General features: G+C 30.4%; 1 protein-coding gene across 5 annotated transcripts; it reads left to right on the top strand.

Moving 5' to 3' along the window:
• The first annotated feature begins 1,086 nt into the window (after positions 1–1,086).
• Positions 1,087–16,398, top strand: LOC107994713 (LIM/homeobox protein Awh). 5 transcript variants are annotated; one of them, XM_028665286.2, is made up of 5 exons: positions 1,087–2,062; positions 6,777–7,259; positions 8,339–8,652; positions 14,438–14,892; positions 15,172–16,398. In XM_028665286.2, exons 2-5 carry the CDS (start codon positions 7,257–7,259, stop codon positions 15,378–15,380), a joined length of 981 nt encoding a protein of 326 aa, XP_028521087.1. In that variant the 5' UTR covers positions 1,087–2,062; positions 6,777–7,256; the 3' UTR covers positions 15,381–16,398. The 5 variants fall into 5 exon arrangements, with proteins under 5 accessions (XP_028521087.1, XP_016907225.1, XP_028521089.1 ...); XM_028665285.2 differs by lacking the exon at positions 1,087–2,062 and adding an exon at positions 5,182–5,396; XM_017051736.3 differs by lacking the exon at positions 6,777–7,259 and having other exon boundaries at positions 1,090–2,062.
• The last annotated feature ends 53 nt before the right edge of the window (positions 16,399–16,451 follow it).

Here is a 16,451-nt window from a genome sequence, read left to right as displayed (position 1 = left end):
GATGGCAATAAAAAGACAGTGGATAGGGCCGAAAATTCGTTTGACAGTTTTTCTCGGGTTTTGAAACCGAAGAAAAAATTCATATTCATTTTAGGTGTGGGCGTATACGAATCTAGGACCTCGTATATATACGTCTATGTATCTACTCGCATCATTTCGATAGAAGAGGATGATGCAGAGGAGAGGGATATAGCAGTGATAAAAGGCGTTAGTCCATTCGAGAATGATTTATGTGTCGGCGGAGCAGAAATACAAACAGGTGCTCGAACCTCTTCGAGAACCCAAACTCATCGAAAATAAAAAGGAACGGAGGGAATATAAAATATATATCCACACGTAAATATGCTGGAAGGGGATAGTGGACCCTCTGAGGGTAAACCGTAACTAAACGCTTAACCGAGTCACGAGTTTTGACCTTGCTTTTAGAGAACAGAAGTTTTTTAATCATAGATACTATTCTGATCTAGTGTTTTTTTCTATAGTTATAAAATAGATTATAAAATGTTTATTAATTATATATTATTTATATATTATATGAAATAATAATTTAAGATTCTTTTTCTCTATGATTACAGATGTAAATTATATATTGAGACATATGATTTATAAACTGACAATATTAAAATTGTTTATCGAAAACGAAATCGTTTATCGAAAACAATAAAATTATTCTTTTTCCTGCTCGAAGTGATTTGCATGATTCATGAATTGTGTAATTTCCAATACGTGACATTTAATATATATTATCGATTATTGAAAAAAAACTTTATGAGCACGATTGATGGATAATTTTTCGAAGAGTACACGTAATCACTTGATTGTCACATGCAGATGTTAATGTTTCAGGAAATCGAGGAGGTATTGATTATGTATATATTTAGCGGAATAATCAACATTTTATAAAGGCGGAATGATATGAATATCTACATAAATTTTTTTTAAAGCGTATTTCCTTAACTATAAACATGATAAGCAATTAAACATAAATAATTTATGAAAAAAATGACTGATTGCAACTATAAAGAATTTCTAAAATAGTATTAATAAAAATTGAGGTTAAATATAATACAAGAACAATAAAGAAAAAAAGAAAATATTTCTCAAACGAACGAAAGAAAAAACGCGATTCTTAAAACTCTAAGAAGAAACAAATAATCCCACGCTAAAATGAATAAAAAAGAATGGAAAGGAATGAAAACTATAGATATGAGAAAACTTCATGAGAAAATGTAAAAGAACTTCAAAGACGATGACGGAAGGAGTGGGAAGAAATAGAAAGTGAGAGACGGAATCGAAAGAAAGAAAAGAAAGAAAATAAAATAGGAAGAGTTGACACCGCTACGAGAAACACGTTGCCCGCAGAAATTCCATTCCCGTGTGATTCGCTTCCAGAGAATCGCGATTGCCCCCACTCTATCAACCTCGGAACTTTACGATAGCAGGGGTTCCAGTGGAGCGCACGGAACATGGGCGTGTTCTAATAGGCGGAGCTTCGTTCTCGTTTCAGAAGTCTTCGTCTTGAAAAGCGTCATTTCTGTGCCACCTAGTGCCACGAACAACCCCGAGTCGAGTCACGCAACACGAATCCCCTCCACGTTGCAGCGTCTCGTACACATACTCAAATCGTATACATATATGGAACAAGCGAATGCATAGAGTAGAAGCTGTGCAAAGAAACCGAGCGAACGTGTGTGTGAACGAACGACGTGTGGAAGGGGCAGAATCGAGGATGCCAGTCTTTCCCGGGCCACGGATCGGGACAGGATATCTTGTGTGATTCTATTCGATCTTCCAGTTGATCAACAATAACTTTTCTTTTGCTTTTTGTGATTGTTTTTGGTTTCTCTCGATATTAAATTTATTTTCGAAAAAGTTGAAGCGCGAGTTTCAGTTTTACAATTATGGATCGAGTGATGTGAATACGGACTTCGTGAATGGAGGGCATAATATCGTAGCACGTGTATTTGTTTTAAGAAACTTTTTTTTGATTGTTTAATAATTATGGAATCGGAAAGAGGAAGTTTATGAGATACAAAAATTTCTGGAACGAAGGAAGATGAAGGTGAGTAGGTCGAAATTTTTAGAAGGTAGTTTTAAAATTTGAGAATTAGAAAAAAATAAATAATTAAGATTGAAAATTTTCCAGAAATAAATACTTTAAAGTCTTATTATATGATACAACTATCCTTTTCTTATGATATTAATTTAATCGTATGATATAACTTATATATTTTATTTTTTCCAAACTATTTTCGAATAATATTCTATAATTGGGATTCATTTAAATATTTTGTCAGTCCTTTGAACATTTTAACTATATTACATTTTTATTATTTTATTACTATTGCGATATACTAAACGTCAAATATAAAATACGTAAACTTCGAGAAGTAACATTTTCTCCCCCCCCAAAAAAAAAAATATTTTTAGAACGGATTGATACACAGATCGAGATAATTTTAAAATATTACGAAAAATTATTTACAATCATTGGCGAAACGATAGTATAAGGAACGATAAATCATTAGGAATGTTACTCACCTGTAGCATTAAACGTCCATGTAGCCAAGTGACGAATGTATACGAGGATCTTAGGTGTCCAGTAGTCGATAGTGAGGTCCGTTTGACCTCTTCACCCCGGCATTTCTCACTTTGTCAGCTCATCTCCGTCGCCTCGAAGTGCTGGTCAATAAAAAATGACTCCTATTATTCTTCTTAACTACTCGCTGATTGCATTCTTCGGAGATCCACCTACAAAAAAGATCGATCGAAGAATTCATTTTTTTTATTTCAATGAAGATTTGATTTTGTATTAACTGACTTATAAGATTAGATACTTGTGGATTTTGAAATTGGAATCATATAAGATAAATTATAACGACATTTATCGATGTGTTTGATAATATATATACGGAATAATAATAATTACGGAACATATTATTGTGCTTGTTAGATTGTGATTAATAAGAAAATTTTTTTTGAAATTGAAAATATTTTTGGTATATGTATAGATTGATGTAATTTATTCAAATCTACTAGATTAATTATTAATCGAATTTTTCGAAAAAAAGCATCCTTATTTTTTTTCTTTCAAGGCGGATTCTCAGGGTTCTTGAAGAGAAACGACGAATTTCGACCTGTTGTAAATTACCTTTTGAATTTTGTGGACTCGCTTTTTTGTGGATCGTAATGCCAAGAACGCCATTGTAAAATTCTATGGTCATTGAAATGTTTCATTCTATTCTTTCTTTTCTTTTTCATTCTCTTTCTTTCTTTTTCGACTCTTTTGTTGTGTAATCATTGTGTAATTAAAAAATTTAAATACTAAAATTATTGTATTTGATTAATTATTATTGTTGTATTCAATTATTGAATCTTTTAGATTCGAAATTAATGAACATAGATATCAATAATAACTTTGCCTATTTCGATAGATTTATTACAGAAAAATTTATGAAATTTTTAAAATTCTAACTTAACTTTTTTTTTAATTTTTATATTTCATAGAATAGTTTTCATAATGAAAACATTACATGTAACTATGTCTAATAAAAAATATTTAATTAAAAATAATTAGTAATTAATTAATATATAATTAAAAAATAGGATCTGTTGTTAGAACACATTCTTAATTCAATCAAGATTCTACTTTATTATTTAAATACCTACTTTAACGGTTGAAACAATGAGATGTGGAGAATTACGATTGACAAATAATCAGGAATCAACAAGAGGGAAAATTGAATAAATATTTGTATAATCTTTATCATCGTATTGAATATATACTTTTGAGATTAAATTTGACAGACGAAGCGTGAAAATGTCTCGTTCTCAAACAATGGAATTAATGAACTGCAATTATATAATGCAATATTCAAGTAGGTGTTGTACAATATTTTCATCGTGTAGTTTATTACGTGATAATAGGAATTTATGATTAAACACGATTGAGATTTAATAGCTGCAAGTGAGTGACTTGAGACAGTAATATTTTAATATTGCAATAAATCAGCGATAAATGCTATATGCGTATATTTTTTTTTGTAAATATGTGTAGAATAATAAAATTGAAAAGAAAACAAATAAAAAAAAAACACTGAATATATAAAAACAGATATGAATCATAAATACAATCAGAAAAGGAATGGTTCATAAAATAAATTAAAAAATATGGAATAAATTTTTTTTTAAATTATCTAATGCATGAATGCATGCCTGAATAGTTCATGATTGAATAGTCGATTTTTGCGAACGAGAAAATTAAAAACAGAACTGAAAAAATACCTGTTCGATAAAGAAGATTCTATCATATTTCAAATCATAAAATCTCTTTTCGATCCATCATCGTTGAATTAAATATTGAACACATGAATTTCTGTATACGAATTATCTCAAAAATCGTAGAGAGAAGAATCGTCAAAAAAAAAAAAGAGCCGTTGCACAACCGACACCTCGAGACAACGTCGACGACAGCCAATTTCGAAGATACTACATAGTCTTGTCTTTTTTCGTTTCATTTTCCTCTATCCTTTCTTTCCTTTTTCTCTATCCTTTCTCTCCTTGTCACTCTTTTTACCGTCGGTCAGTAATCATTTCACGTTTAACTGGACGGTCATTGATTTATGATCTGCCGAAGGCAAAGTTGAATTTCCCACCTGTGATTTATACCTTCTGGCATTTCGATCTTCCCTCGGAAATCGAGCCACGTTTCTCTTCGACATAACACCATCGATTAATACAACGTGTCGCACATCAGGTATAATTTTTGCTATTCTAATGCGATTTTCTAACCAAATAACTGAAACATCATTTTGATTGAAGTAAAAAAATTATTAGGAAGAATTATTTTCGATCAAAATTGATTCGATTTTCATTTAAAATTCTTATCGTTTTTTTTTTTTTTTTTTGATTTAACTTCTGATTTCTTAACCTATTTTTAAGTAATTTTGTATATATATAACAATATTATATATATAATAATAGTACTTGCTAAAAATAACAATCATAAAGTTAATAATAAAAAATATAATAACAAACTTATATCTATAAATTTTAACAATTACAATTCTTTCATTATTTTATTTAATGAGAAAAAAAAATTATAAAATATAACTCGTAAATTGTTAAACTGTTAATATTATTAGTTGCTAAATTAATCCGCAAGAGGTCTCTGATTGTTATTTTCTGAAATTATATTGTGTTTCATTATACCTGTATACATTTTGATTAAAACGTGATACAAAACAAGTTTCATATATCTGTTGTCCAGTTAAAAAAGAAATAAATATGTGAACATAGAATAAATCGAAAGACATAATGTAATTAACTCATTGATTGCATGCTGAGTCGAACAATAACCTTTGTGAATTACTCGTGTACCAATTAATATTATCGAGGTAAAACATAACCTATACTTACATACACACACTTGTATAACGCACAGGTATATAAGTACAAGCATGTGTGCCATGACACACTGATAAGAAAAAAATTGCATACAGATCAGATACGCGTTATCTTTGCGTTTATCTCTCTACGCACTCACAATGACTTTCTCTCTTTCCCTTCGTTGTTTTTATCCCCCTGTTGTTCTCTGCTCCTCTAACAACAGAGACTGGACTGAAAGAAAGAAAGAAAGAAAGAAAAAAGACAAATTAGCTGCATCGTGTCGTTCGATTGTCAATTAATCGCAGTCGAAACCCTAGTACTTACTTATACAGGTTTGGTTTAAGCGGTTCTTGACTAATGAACGACAATTAGAAGGATGAATTTTAATCGATGATCATGCTTTTATAAAAGAATACAATTCTTTTTTTTTAAAATATTAGATTTTATTAAGAAATTTAGTATTATTATAAATATAAATATAGATATAATGCTTTTAATTTTTTAAAATTTAATGTGAAAAAGATAGATTCTATAAAATTAATTTTTGAAATAGTTTTAGAAAGAAGTTTTAATTTTTTTTAAATATGTTCGTAAATATTTTTTGATTTTTATTTTTTTATTTTTATTTTTTTTTTCGTACATATTTTATGATTTATTCTATTTGATAATTTTGCCAGATCGTTTGATTTAAGATTATTAACAAATTTTTCGAATTTAATAATCTAATTATTGAGTCGAACGATAAATCTTTCCGAATATTATATTAATGTAAATTAATATATCGTCTGTAAATTTTACGGACGACATTCAAAGTTTTTGCGCGGTTAATCTTATAGAAACCTCTTTCCGGTTTATAGTTGGCGATGAGAAGAGATCCCTCGATTACTCTCACGACCGAGCCTAATTAATTAAACGAGAGAAGGCCGGGATATCTCTCGTGCATTCAATCAATTAGTTTCTTGAGCATGGTCCATTCATAGATCCGTTTCAGATTTAATTTTAAAGCAATAGTTTCAGGTAGTTTAGTGAATGAATCGTGAATTATTTTTGAAATTTTTTCTGAAGTCACTTCAGATATATATAATTAACATATGATGTTCATAATATTGTTAATATTATTTTAATTTTAAAAATTTAAATAATGGCATAGAAAATATTGTCTTAATTACTTAATAAATCTTACGAAACCTGCAAAAAATAAATTCTTTTAAAAAATATGTTCTGCACTTTAAAATAATAATATCTATAAAAAATAACAAAATTTTCAAATAAAAATTTTCTAAATTCACTTACTTATAACTTTCAACAATAATTTAAAAAATATGCATAGCGATAAAATATTCACCACGTATATTTATTATTTATTCACATTTTTCAATATTTTTCAGATTAAAAATCTCAAATGAAAGAAATCAGTATCGAAATTTGTAAAATTTCTACCATGTTACGCGTTCAATTAAAAGGAAGCTCTATTACCTATGGATCCCTAGGGGCGTGTCTGTCTTAAATCTCAAGAGGCCCACAATGAACAAATTTGCGCCTCTTCTAAAGCTCGTTTCGCGTGCACGCACGTTCGATGCACGATGTGTGCGTAGTCATGCGAATCGTGAACATTGGTCCAAGCCGCTGATCGAGGAGGGATCATGCCCAGAGCGGCATCATTTATCAGCCGGCGGCCGTCCGCTCGTTTATTATTTCACTTTGCCGAGTATTAATTGAGATTTGGAGCCCGCAGCCAATCTTTTTGTATATTCCATACCCGGAAACGGCCATAGTGCGTTGCATGTCATAACTATGAAATCAGATGAAAAAATTTTGATTCTCATATGTTGTGAGAAATTTATGGTTACATAATCTAGGATGAATATATGGTACAAAATGATATTTCTCAGGATTGAGTCTTGCATATCTCTTTTTATAAAAATATTATTTAAAAATAAATGATATAAATTTGATATTTTTAGTGGTTTTGACAAAACACTTTGTCAATAATATGCTATCATCATTATGATAGTCACATACATTATATAAAATAATATATGATTGATATTTTGAAGATGGTTTTGAGATATTGAAGATATTAATTTTTATTAGATCATAGAAAATTCAAAATAACTTTTCACTCTATGAAATACAGCGCAAACTTTGTTCGTATAAATTGACACTTTTATGATCGAGCATAATTCACTGGTCAACAAATTCTAACAAATCCTCGGTTCTAATAACGTTAATACCATGGTTCTTTTTCACAATTCGTACAACTTGATATAACATGGCCACATGCTGGTAAATTGCACGATGACACTGTGCAGTGACTTGTAGCAGCTGTTTGAGAGGTTTATTGAAGGAATTGTGTTTATGTTGGTTTGTACAAGATGTTTGTAGAACTTAAGAGGGTGGAAGATAGTGGAGTGTATATACGTAGGTTGTAAACCATGTGAGAAGATGAAAAATTAGCAGAGAATAGTATTGTAGGCAAAACTGGTTCCTCTGGGTTAGTTGCTGTGTAATTAAGTTGTCTAGGAGAATTATTTTTTGTATTTTCGAAGTTTCTTATTAATACTATCTAAATATACATTCTACTTCTCTTTCCTTTTAATTTTTAATTTTAAACAATAATAAATTTTTACAAATTTTTCATAAATTTGTTGAGAATATTGATTTTATATACTTATTGATATAAAATTAAATTCTTTAATTTTAATTTTAATAAATAAACGATCAAATTTTAATTACAGCATTATTGATAAATTTAAAAAATTCATAATTTAAAATTGCTATTCCCAAATTTTCAAATCTCAAAGATTTATAATAATTAAATCTTCAATCATTTAAATCCATATTTTTCACAATAGAATATTTCATATAATGCAAAATTTAAAAAAAAGTGAGGATCTTAATATAGATTTCCTAATAATAAAATATTATAAATAACAATAATCTATTCCAGACTGAGATTGAAACAGAGACAGAGTGCACGGACGGTATCCTTTGTTCAAACAACAACAACGTCAACACAAACAATAATAATGTGAATATTAAGAAGTCCGGTACCAATATCACGACTAACGACAGCCACGATGGAATGGAAATGGATTGTGGTGGTTGCGGGGAAAGCGTACGCGAGCGCACTGTCCTCTGTGTAGGGGGTCGTACCTGGCATTCCAGATGTCTGAAATGTTGCGCCTGTGCTAGGCCACTGCACGATCAGCACTCCTGTTTCCTTCGAGGGATGCGGCTTTATTGCAGACACGACTACGCCTTGTAAGTACGGTTTGTAAGACTGGTTTCTATTTATTTCTCAAGCTTACCTTTAATCTTAGTTATTTCTTAGATTACGAGAAAACTTGTGTTCCTACAGTCTCGTGATTTATATAGCTTTTTTGTATGAAATTGATTAATCCTCTATAATTTTTTATTTTTCTTTACTTTTAATAAGAATTCAAATTATAATTGAATTTTAATTTTTTTATGTTGATTTAAATATTAATTAAGAATCATTAAAATGCAATGAATAAATTATTTAATATCAATAAAAATGATATAATTAAATGCAGTTTTAATTTAAAATAAAATTTGAAAAAGGAATCAATATAATATATATATATATATATACTTTTTGCATATGATGATATAAGAAGTTAAATTTATTTATATTCATTTGAAATATTTTGTTTTTTAAACATCCGCATGTGCAAAATAATTAGAGATATTTATTTTTTTTTGGCTAGATTAATTCAAACTTGTAATCCATATATTTAGTTTAGTCGATTATAATCATAAGTGTTATCATTGAAAAGTCTGTTTATCAAATGGTCATATAATTTGTTTTTTTTATATAAATCTAATAAATCTATATGAATTTAAGTGTTAATCTAAATGAATTTAACATTTTTTTTCCTTTCATTTGCTTAAATAAATAAATTTTGTACATTATAAAAATATATTCTTAAATCAATTTTCCATCGCAATATTTACTTTCTTTTATTCGTATAACTGAACCTAACCTTAAATTGAAAAAATATTAATTTTGTTTAGAATCATTGTATTTTTTATTTGTTAAATTTTTCTTATTTAAACATTTTACATTTTCTCGAAATTTAAACTATCAAAAAAGATTTGACTATACCTCGTTCATCAAATCAAAGTGTTCCATCATTCAGTTGCGATCCATAATCGATTAAGAGGGACAGTCGTCCCATGATCCAGAAGCAATACGAAGGATTATCGATGAATCCAATAATCACAACTGATTGAAATCGATAAAGACACCCTACTGATACGTAATCGGTGAGCAAAGCCAAGCTTAAGAGGACATTTCTCGACTACTATTCGGGAGCTCCTGGAAGAAACGATCATTTGTTCGACTTACGGAGTTGTACAGTACGCTGACATTAGAATAACAGATATCTCGGGCACCCTATCGAGCAAGTTTCAAAGGATTCGTACAAGTCCTTTAGGATAGATTTTAAAAGATATCGTTCTGAATTACGATTTCGTGACTCGCCAAAATGATCTTAGTAGCTTACCTTTTCTGTCATCAAAGAAACAAATCGTTCATTCTGTTTACGTATTGAAATTACGATGCGGAAATATAGAATATCATTTAAAAATAAAAAATATTGCATAAAGGTTATAGAATCCATTTGACAGAAATGTATCACAGTTAATTCTTATAACCATGATTGCCAATTCGTTCTAGGGTAAAACGCGAAATGATATGAATCGCCATCTGGCGATTTTAATCTAAAGGGAAAAAATTTGATTTTTAATGAAATAAATATTCCTTTAAAAGAATTTTGGCTTTTGGAAGATTCGAGTTTCGAGTTTCAAGATTTTGTAAAGTTTCGATCTATCGTATTCGATTTTTGATTTATCTCTAATTTAATTCGATTTATAGACGTAGGATTTTTTCATATTTCCTCTTTATAATTTGTTAAATAAATCATCAAATAAATCTATCTATTTTTAAAAATAATAATGGCAAATTTAAAAAGATCAATTAAATTGAAAAACGTGATTACGGTTTTGCTAAAGATTTTACTAAAAGAAAGATATTCTATTTGAGTCACGTGGTTGTCACGTGGGTGCAGATATTCTCGATATACGAACAGATATTCTTAGTCGCATATTCGAGATGTTCGCCAGTGGGTGATTAATGTCTTGCGATGTATTCTTCTTTTTGATTCGCGTTTTTTTTTTCTTCTTTGGACCTCACGCGTATAGTCAGCTATTCACATCTTCGGATTTATACGTGTAACCTCGCGCGCGAGTTGCGAGTCACCTTGTGACGTTGAGGTTGGAAACGAATAAAGGACATCTCAACTGACATTTTCTCATTACAAGCCTATGAAGGTAAAAAAAATATATTTTTGATCGAAGCTCTCGAATATTCACGAATATTTTCAAATCTATAGGTTTTTATAGTTTAATCGAGTCAAATAACTTAACCTAACTATTGCGAAATGAATATTAGATCATATAGCTTTGTTCTTGTATAAATGTGCAAATTTAGATTTTTTTCTTTCGTTTTTTTTAATAGTCGGATAGCAAATAATGTTAAATTTAGACATTTAATTACAATTAAAAATTATAATTAATGCGGTATCGATATTGAATTTTTAAATACATAATTTTTGTTTGATTTTTGTTTTCTTTTATAATAAACATTTTATTCATTTATCTCAATATTCTCGATATTTTTTATTAAAGATCACGAAAATATTAATACGTGTGCGTGGTTGCACGAGCAAATATCGTCAGTGTTCCATCGGACTAAAGAATTCGCCTCGTAAGGTTCGAAACCAGCTGTGATTCTTTCTCTTTGGTCCACCCTCGTGTGTCAGTGCTTTTCAACCAGTGAACGGGTGTCTTTTAGATTAATCTTTTAAATTAATAAATATTCGCCATTATTTTCTGCTTTTGCTACGATCTTTTTCGCGAATATCGTTTCATGGATCAGAAAAAAGAAAAAAAAAAAGAAAAAAATAATAGTATGACAAAGGAAAAGAACACGAATTTCAAACGAGCGGAATGAAGCAGAAATCGCTCTATTAGCGATGCCAGAGCGTCGGAATTCCGGTTCTCTTAATTCAGTGTGGCCGATGCTCCGCGACACCGAATCGGCCGCTGCTTTAATCACGACCTTATCGTTTCTGCCTTAATGGCACTTAAATGCGAATGCCTACACTCTCCTGAGAAAGGTATCGAATTCGAGATGCACGATGCTCCGCGACCCGGAGGTAATCTACATTTTCTGCCTACTGTCGTGATTTCGACGATTTCCTAAACATACGAGAGGAGCCGATAATTTCGAGTATACGAATTTGAAATTATGAAGATATGATAAATCGATATTGGAATTAATAAAAAAACATGATTGTTTTGATAAATTTTTTTACGAATATAATGTTATAATATTAATGTATTCATAGAATACTTTTAAAGAATGTATTTTTGAAGAAAAGCTAAAGTAAAGAGTTGATATATAAAAATATAGGTTATATTTATTAACTTACAATAATATTTAATAATCAAACATTTATTCCATTAAGTTCAATACATTCTTATGAAGGCATCCTCATTTTCCTCATTTTGACTAGTTTTTTCGAAAAATAATTTCATTACTGTTGTGTCAGGTCATTTACCATTTCTAATCTTCGTAAAACAACTCCTCGTAAAAATTTTTGACAAATTGCACTACTAATTAAATATATTACATTTACTTATTTATTCAATTTTATTATAATTCAAATAATTATCAAAAAATGCTGAACTAATTAATTTGATAGTTCCTTTAAATTTATTATTATTAATATATATTCTTTTATCTAAATAATTAAAAAAATTTAAATATTTAAATTATAAATATTTTTTAAAGTTATATAAATTTTCTAATATTCTTCTCTTAATTTTCTTATAATATTCTTTCAATTTTACTTTTTAAAAATATCAATTCTCAGATAATAAAAAAATTTCTACTTTTCTTCTACATTTAGAATATATATCTCACCGTAAATGTCATCATGCATACGAATATCATATCTTTATGGAGAACGATTATTCAATCGTAAAATATCGTGAATTTTATAATTTATTATGCGATCCATTTACATCTGCAATGATATCGAAGATAGCGATCGTGATCTGGCTACGTAGTGCGAGAATCGAATGCATTCGAACGAGGAACGGAGGTGTAAGGAGGGATCATGAATTCTCTACTGTGCAGCGGCCGACTTAATCCCCTGTTGACTTATAGGGCCCGCCTATGTGGAAGAACAAATGAATAAATTAGGGCGGGGTCGTTTGGTAGCCGATGTACGGCCCTGAAGATTTATAGATACCCAATACCAGTTCTCCTGGTCTGGTTACACGGTGCTCTTCCACTCGTCTCCCCTGCCCCCTCTCTCGCTTGATCCCACGTAAACGCGGCAGAAAAGAAAAGGGTGGCGCCACTATTTATGCTAATGACACCTCGTCGAACGTTCACGAGTTCTATGAGAAACATAGAATTGAAAAATTGCATCATCTTTTGCATTTTGCTGGTTTCGAAAGAAAAATAGTGGTGTTTCGGGTCACAAAATATCTTAAATGACTCAATTGGTACGATTAAGAAAATAATTTGTGAAGATATCGTGAAGATGGTATGCTACCTAACCTTTAAAGTTTATGTTATTTAAAATATATTGCGATATGATAAATTTTAATTAGAATGGGAAATTTTCAATTTGTTGGAACAATTTCAAATTTTCAAGTTTTTATAAAGCAATAAAAAAATGTTACAAGAATTTGTAGTATAGTTATATTGTTCGTGAATAGAATTTCAAGGAGTGAGAAATGGTATTCAAAGTCAGGTCTCGTTAGGAACGCGCATGCGCTTCTAGGAGTGCCCTGTGCACGATCACCATAACCAATAATGCCCAAAAATATCTTGGATGCGACGGTGACGGTGCAATTCGTGAACCAACTAATCCTTCCGTAGCTTATCATATTTTTCCATACAATAACCAATCCTTCGATCCATTCTTCGTTTTCATCTACCACTTATACATCTCGTATTCTTCATCTTGTCGTAGCAAAATTCTTAGTTACGAGGAACAAATTATTTATATTGAAGTAAAAAACTAATTTATCAACGTAGAATTAACTATTTATAAAAGAATCTTTTTTAATGTTAAATGACATTTTTACAAGTTTACAAACGTATATAAATATTAATTGTTTTCTTCCAAGAGATAAAATATTGAATATTTTGCAAAATATCAATCACATACATCAACCTTTATCATCTTTAGTAGATTTTATCTTCGCATAAGATCTCATTAAAAGATATATCGGTTTTCGTGTAATTGGTAGCCAGAAATCGCTCGTGCATATCTATCACTTCGAAAGCAACAGTCGTAAATGTGTGATCTGTTTCCTGGTGTCGAGGCGGCTGAAATTCAAAGGATCTCGAGTCATTTGTAGGGCGAGAGAAGGCTTGGGACTGAGACGTCGAGATAATCTCGACGTAATCTACCGACCAAATCGCGAGAGGTCGAGCGACCCTTAAACCGTGGCTCGCGCTTGTGACGCGCCTCCAAAGGACAAGCGAGTGGCGGAGTATGTTAATGAGGACAGGACCGTCGGATTCTCGTGCACGGAGGTCCTGAATGAACCTGCAATCTTGACCAAAATAGCACCTTGAAACTCGTTCCCTTTCCTCGTTGGATTCTTGCTTTTTGCGAACCTTGAAAAAATCCAGTTGTCGCTCGAATAGTAATTTAATGCATTTAATAATTTTCCTCAAATCATCTACCAATTTAATTGTAATTTTTTTACGAAATAATGGAATAGTGATAGATATAGATGAAAACAAATAAGTTTCATGATCTTCATTTTGCAAATATAAATTCTCGATATTACAGAAATTCTTTGGTATTAAAATTTTGAATAATCCTTACATATTAATTTTATTAAATCTAAAAATTATTTGTATCATTGATCAATTGCAATTCATATTTCTGTATAATATCAATCTTCTAAATATCAGTTTTCTCTCAATTTTCAGAACATTCGGCGCTAAATGCGCGAAATGTGGTCGAAGCGTGGGCGCCGGCGACTGGGTGAGGAGGGCCAGGGAAAGGGTGTATCATTTGGCTTGTTTCGCTTGCGACGCATGTTCTCGCCAACTCTCGACCGGAGAGCAATTCGCCCTCCTGGACGCCAGATTGCTCTGCAAGGCTCACTATCTCGACGTGGTGGAGGGAAACAATACCTCGTCCTCGGAGGATTGCGACTCTGAACACGGTGGGAAAGGTAGCAAGACGAAGAGGGTCAGGACGACTTTTACGGAGGAGCAGCTATCGGTTTTGCAAGCGAACTTTCAGTTAGACAGTAATCCTGATGGCCAAGATCTCGAGAGAATAGCGCATGTCACGGGGTTGAGCAAACGCGTGACGCAAGTATGGTTTCAGAACTCGAGAGCCAGGCAGAAGAAGCACAGTGGGAAGATCAAGACCCAAAGTGAGTAGAATCTTTTCGTTGTACTTCGAATTTATCTTTTGTGTTATATCGCAAAAATGATGAATATATTTAAAAATGAATTTGAATTAAATTAAACTGTAATTTTGTTGTTCGATATTGGGTATAAAGTAAAATAATTAAAATGGTTAAAATATCAATGGCGGTACTGAAATAGAGAATATAAAAGATATTATTTTCTTAAAAAAAAAAAAAAATGAAACGTTTAATAAATCAGAAATTTAGAAATCTTATTTTTAATACCTGCATTCAAAAATTTAGTGCACCATTCACCACCGATGCAACATCACCCAGTAGAATTATATTCAACCAGCGTGAACATGGTAGGCGCCTATTTAGGAGGATATCAGGGTGGTAGCGCAGGAAGTGAAAGTCCTGGCAGTCCATTGACACCTCTCACCCCTCTGACACCTCTAACCCCAACAACGCCCAATCACCTTCAAGCTCAGTTCTGTCATCAAACAGGGTAAAACTTCGTCCAAGAATTGAAACCGATGATTAAATTCAAATTTTCTTCAGAGTTTCAAAGACATTTCTGATTTTTTTAAGATAAAAAGTTTCTGATTAAAATCTTTTAAAACATTGATCTCTTAAAATTCAGAGAACAAAAAAAATAATAATAAAATTCGTGGATTTCAAAGAGGATAATTTGATTTATAATTAGCGGAAATTTTTGATATTTTTATAATTACTTTAGTACACGATGATTTTTTAAATTTAAATATGATGTAAATTTGGTAAAAAAAAAGATCTATAATGAATCTATGATGGAACTTTATGAAAAATTAAAATATTAATCCTCTTTGAATTCTTCAATGTTCTCTTTTTGTACATACCAAAAATGAATTGTTTAAAACAAGTAAAAAAAGTAAAAGTGATACTACGGATAGGATAGGATTTTATGAGGATTCTAGGATACGAATAAACGAAATGAATTAATTATTTATTCCATTTCGATTAATTCCCACGACTGATTTCTCATTATGATTTTTAATCTTGTTTTAACTTGTTTTAACAAGTGTTTTATTCATCAAAAGTGCAATCAAACGAAAGTTAAAATTTTGAATGTGTTCATAAAAATCTTGTATTTTACAATTAAAAATTATCTTATAAATTTTATTTTTCAAATAATTATTCAAATTTCCATAATTTCAACTTTTTTTTATAATTCCATTGATAATTCTTTATTTATTTTTAATTTTTAAAATTATAACAACACATTGAATGTATGATTAAATAACGATAGGTCTCATTTTTAGCGATAAAAATTGTTACGCTCATTAGTATTCATTAAATACTTACGCACACGTCTCTTATAAAGTATTTTATTTTTAAGATAAAATTGTACATAAATATATTCCGTAGCTTTTGTATATAAATTTCAAAAAGAATCGTGCATGAGTATTTGATATCGCTCCCCGTATTGTACACTCATAGCGCAATATTGTAAACCGTACTGTTAATAATAAAAATGTCTTTTACTGTTAATATCATTAGTTATTATTTTCGATCCTACGTTTCTCTATGTTCCTTAAAAACTT

Source organism: Apis cerana, linkage group LG1, assembly GCF_029169275.1.
Source record: "Apis cerana isolate GH-2021 linkage group LG1, AcerK_1.0, whole genome shotgun sequence".
In the NCBI taxonomy this organism is placed as follows: Eukaryota; Metazoa; Arthropoda; class Insecta; order Hymenoptera; family Apidae; genus Apis; species Apis cerana.
The sequence above is the reverse complement of the archived record's forward strand: the minus strand, read 5'-3'. Positions and strand labels throughout refer to the sequence as shown.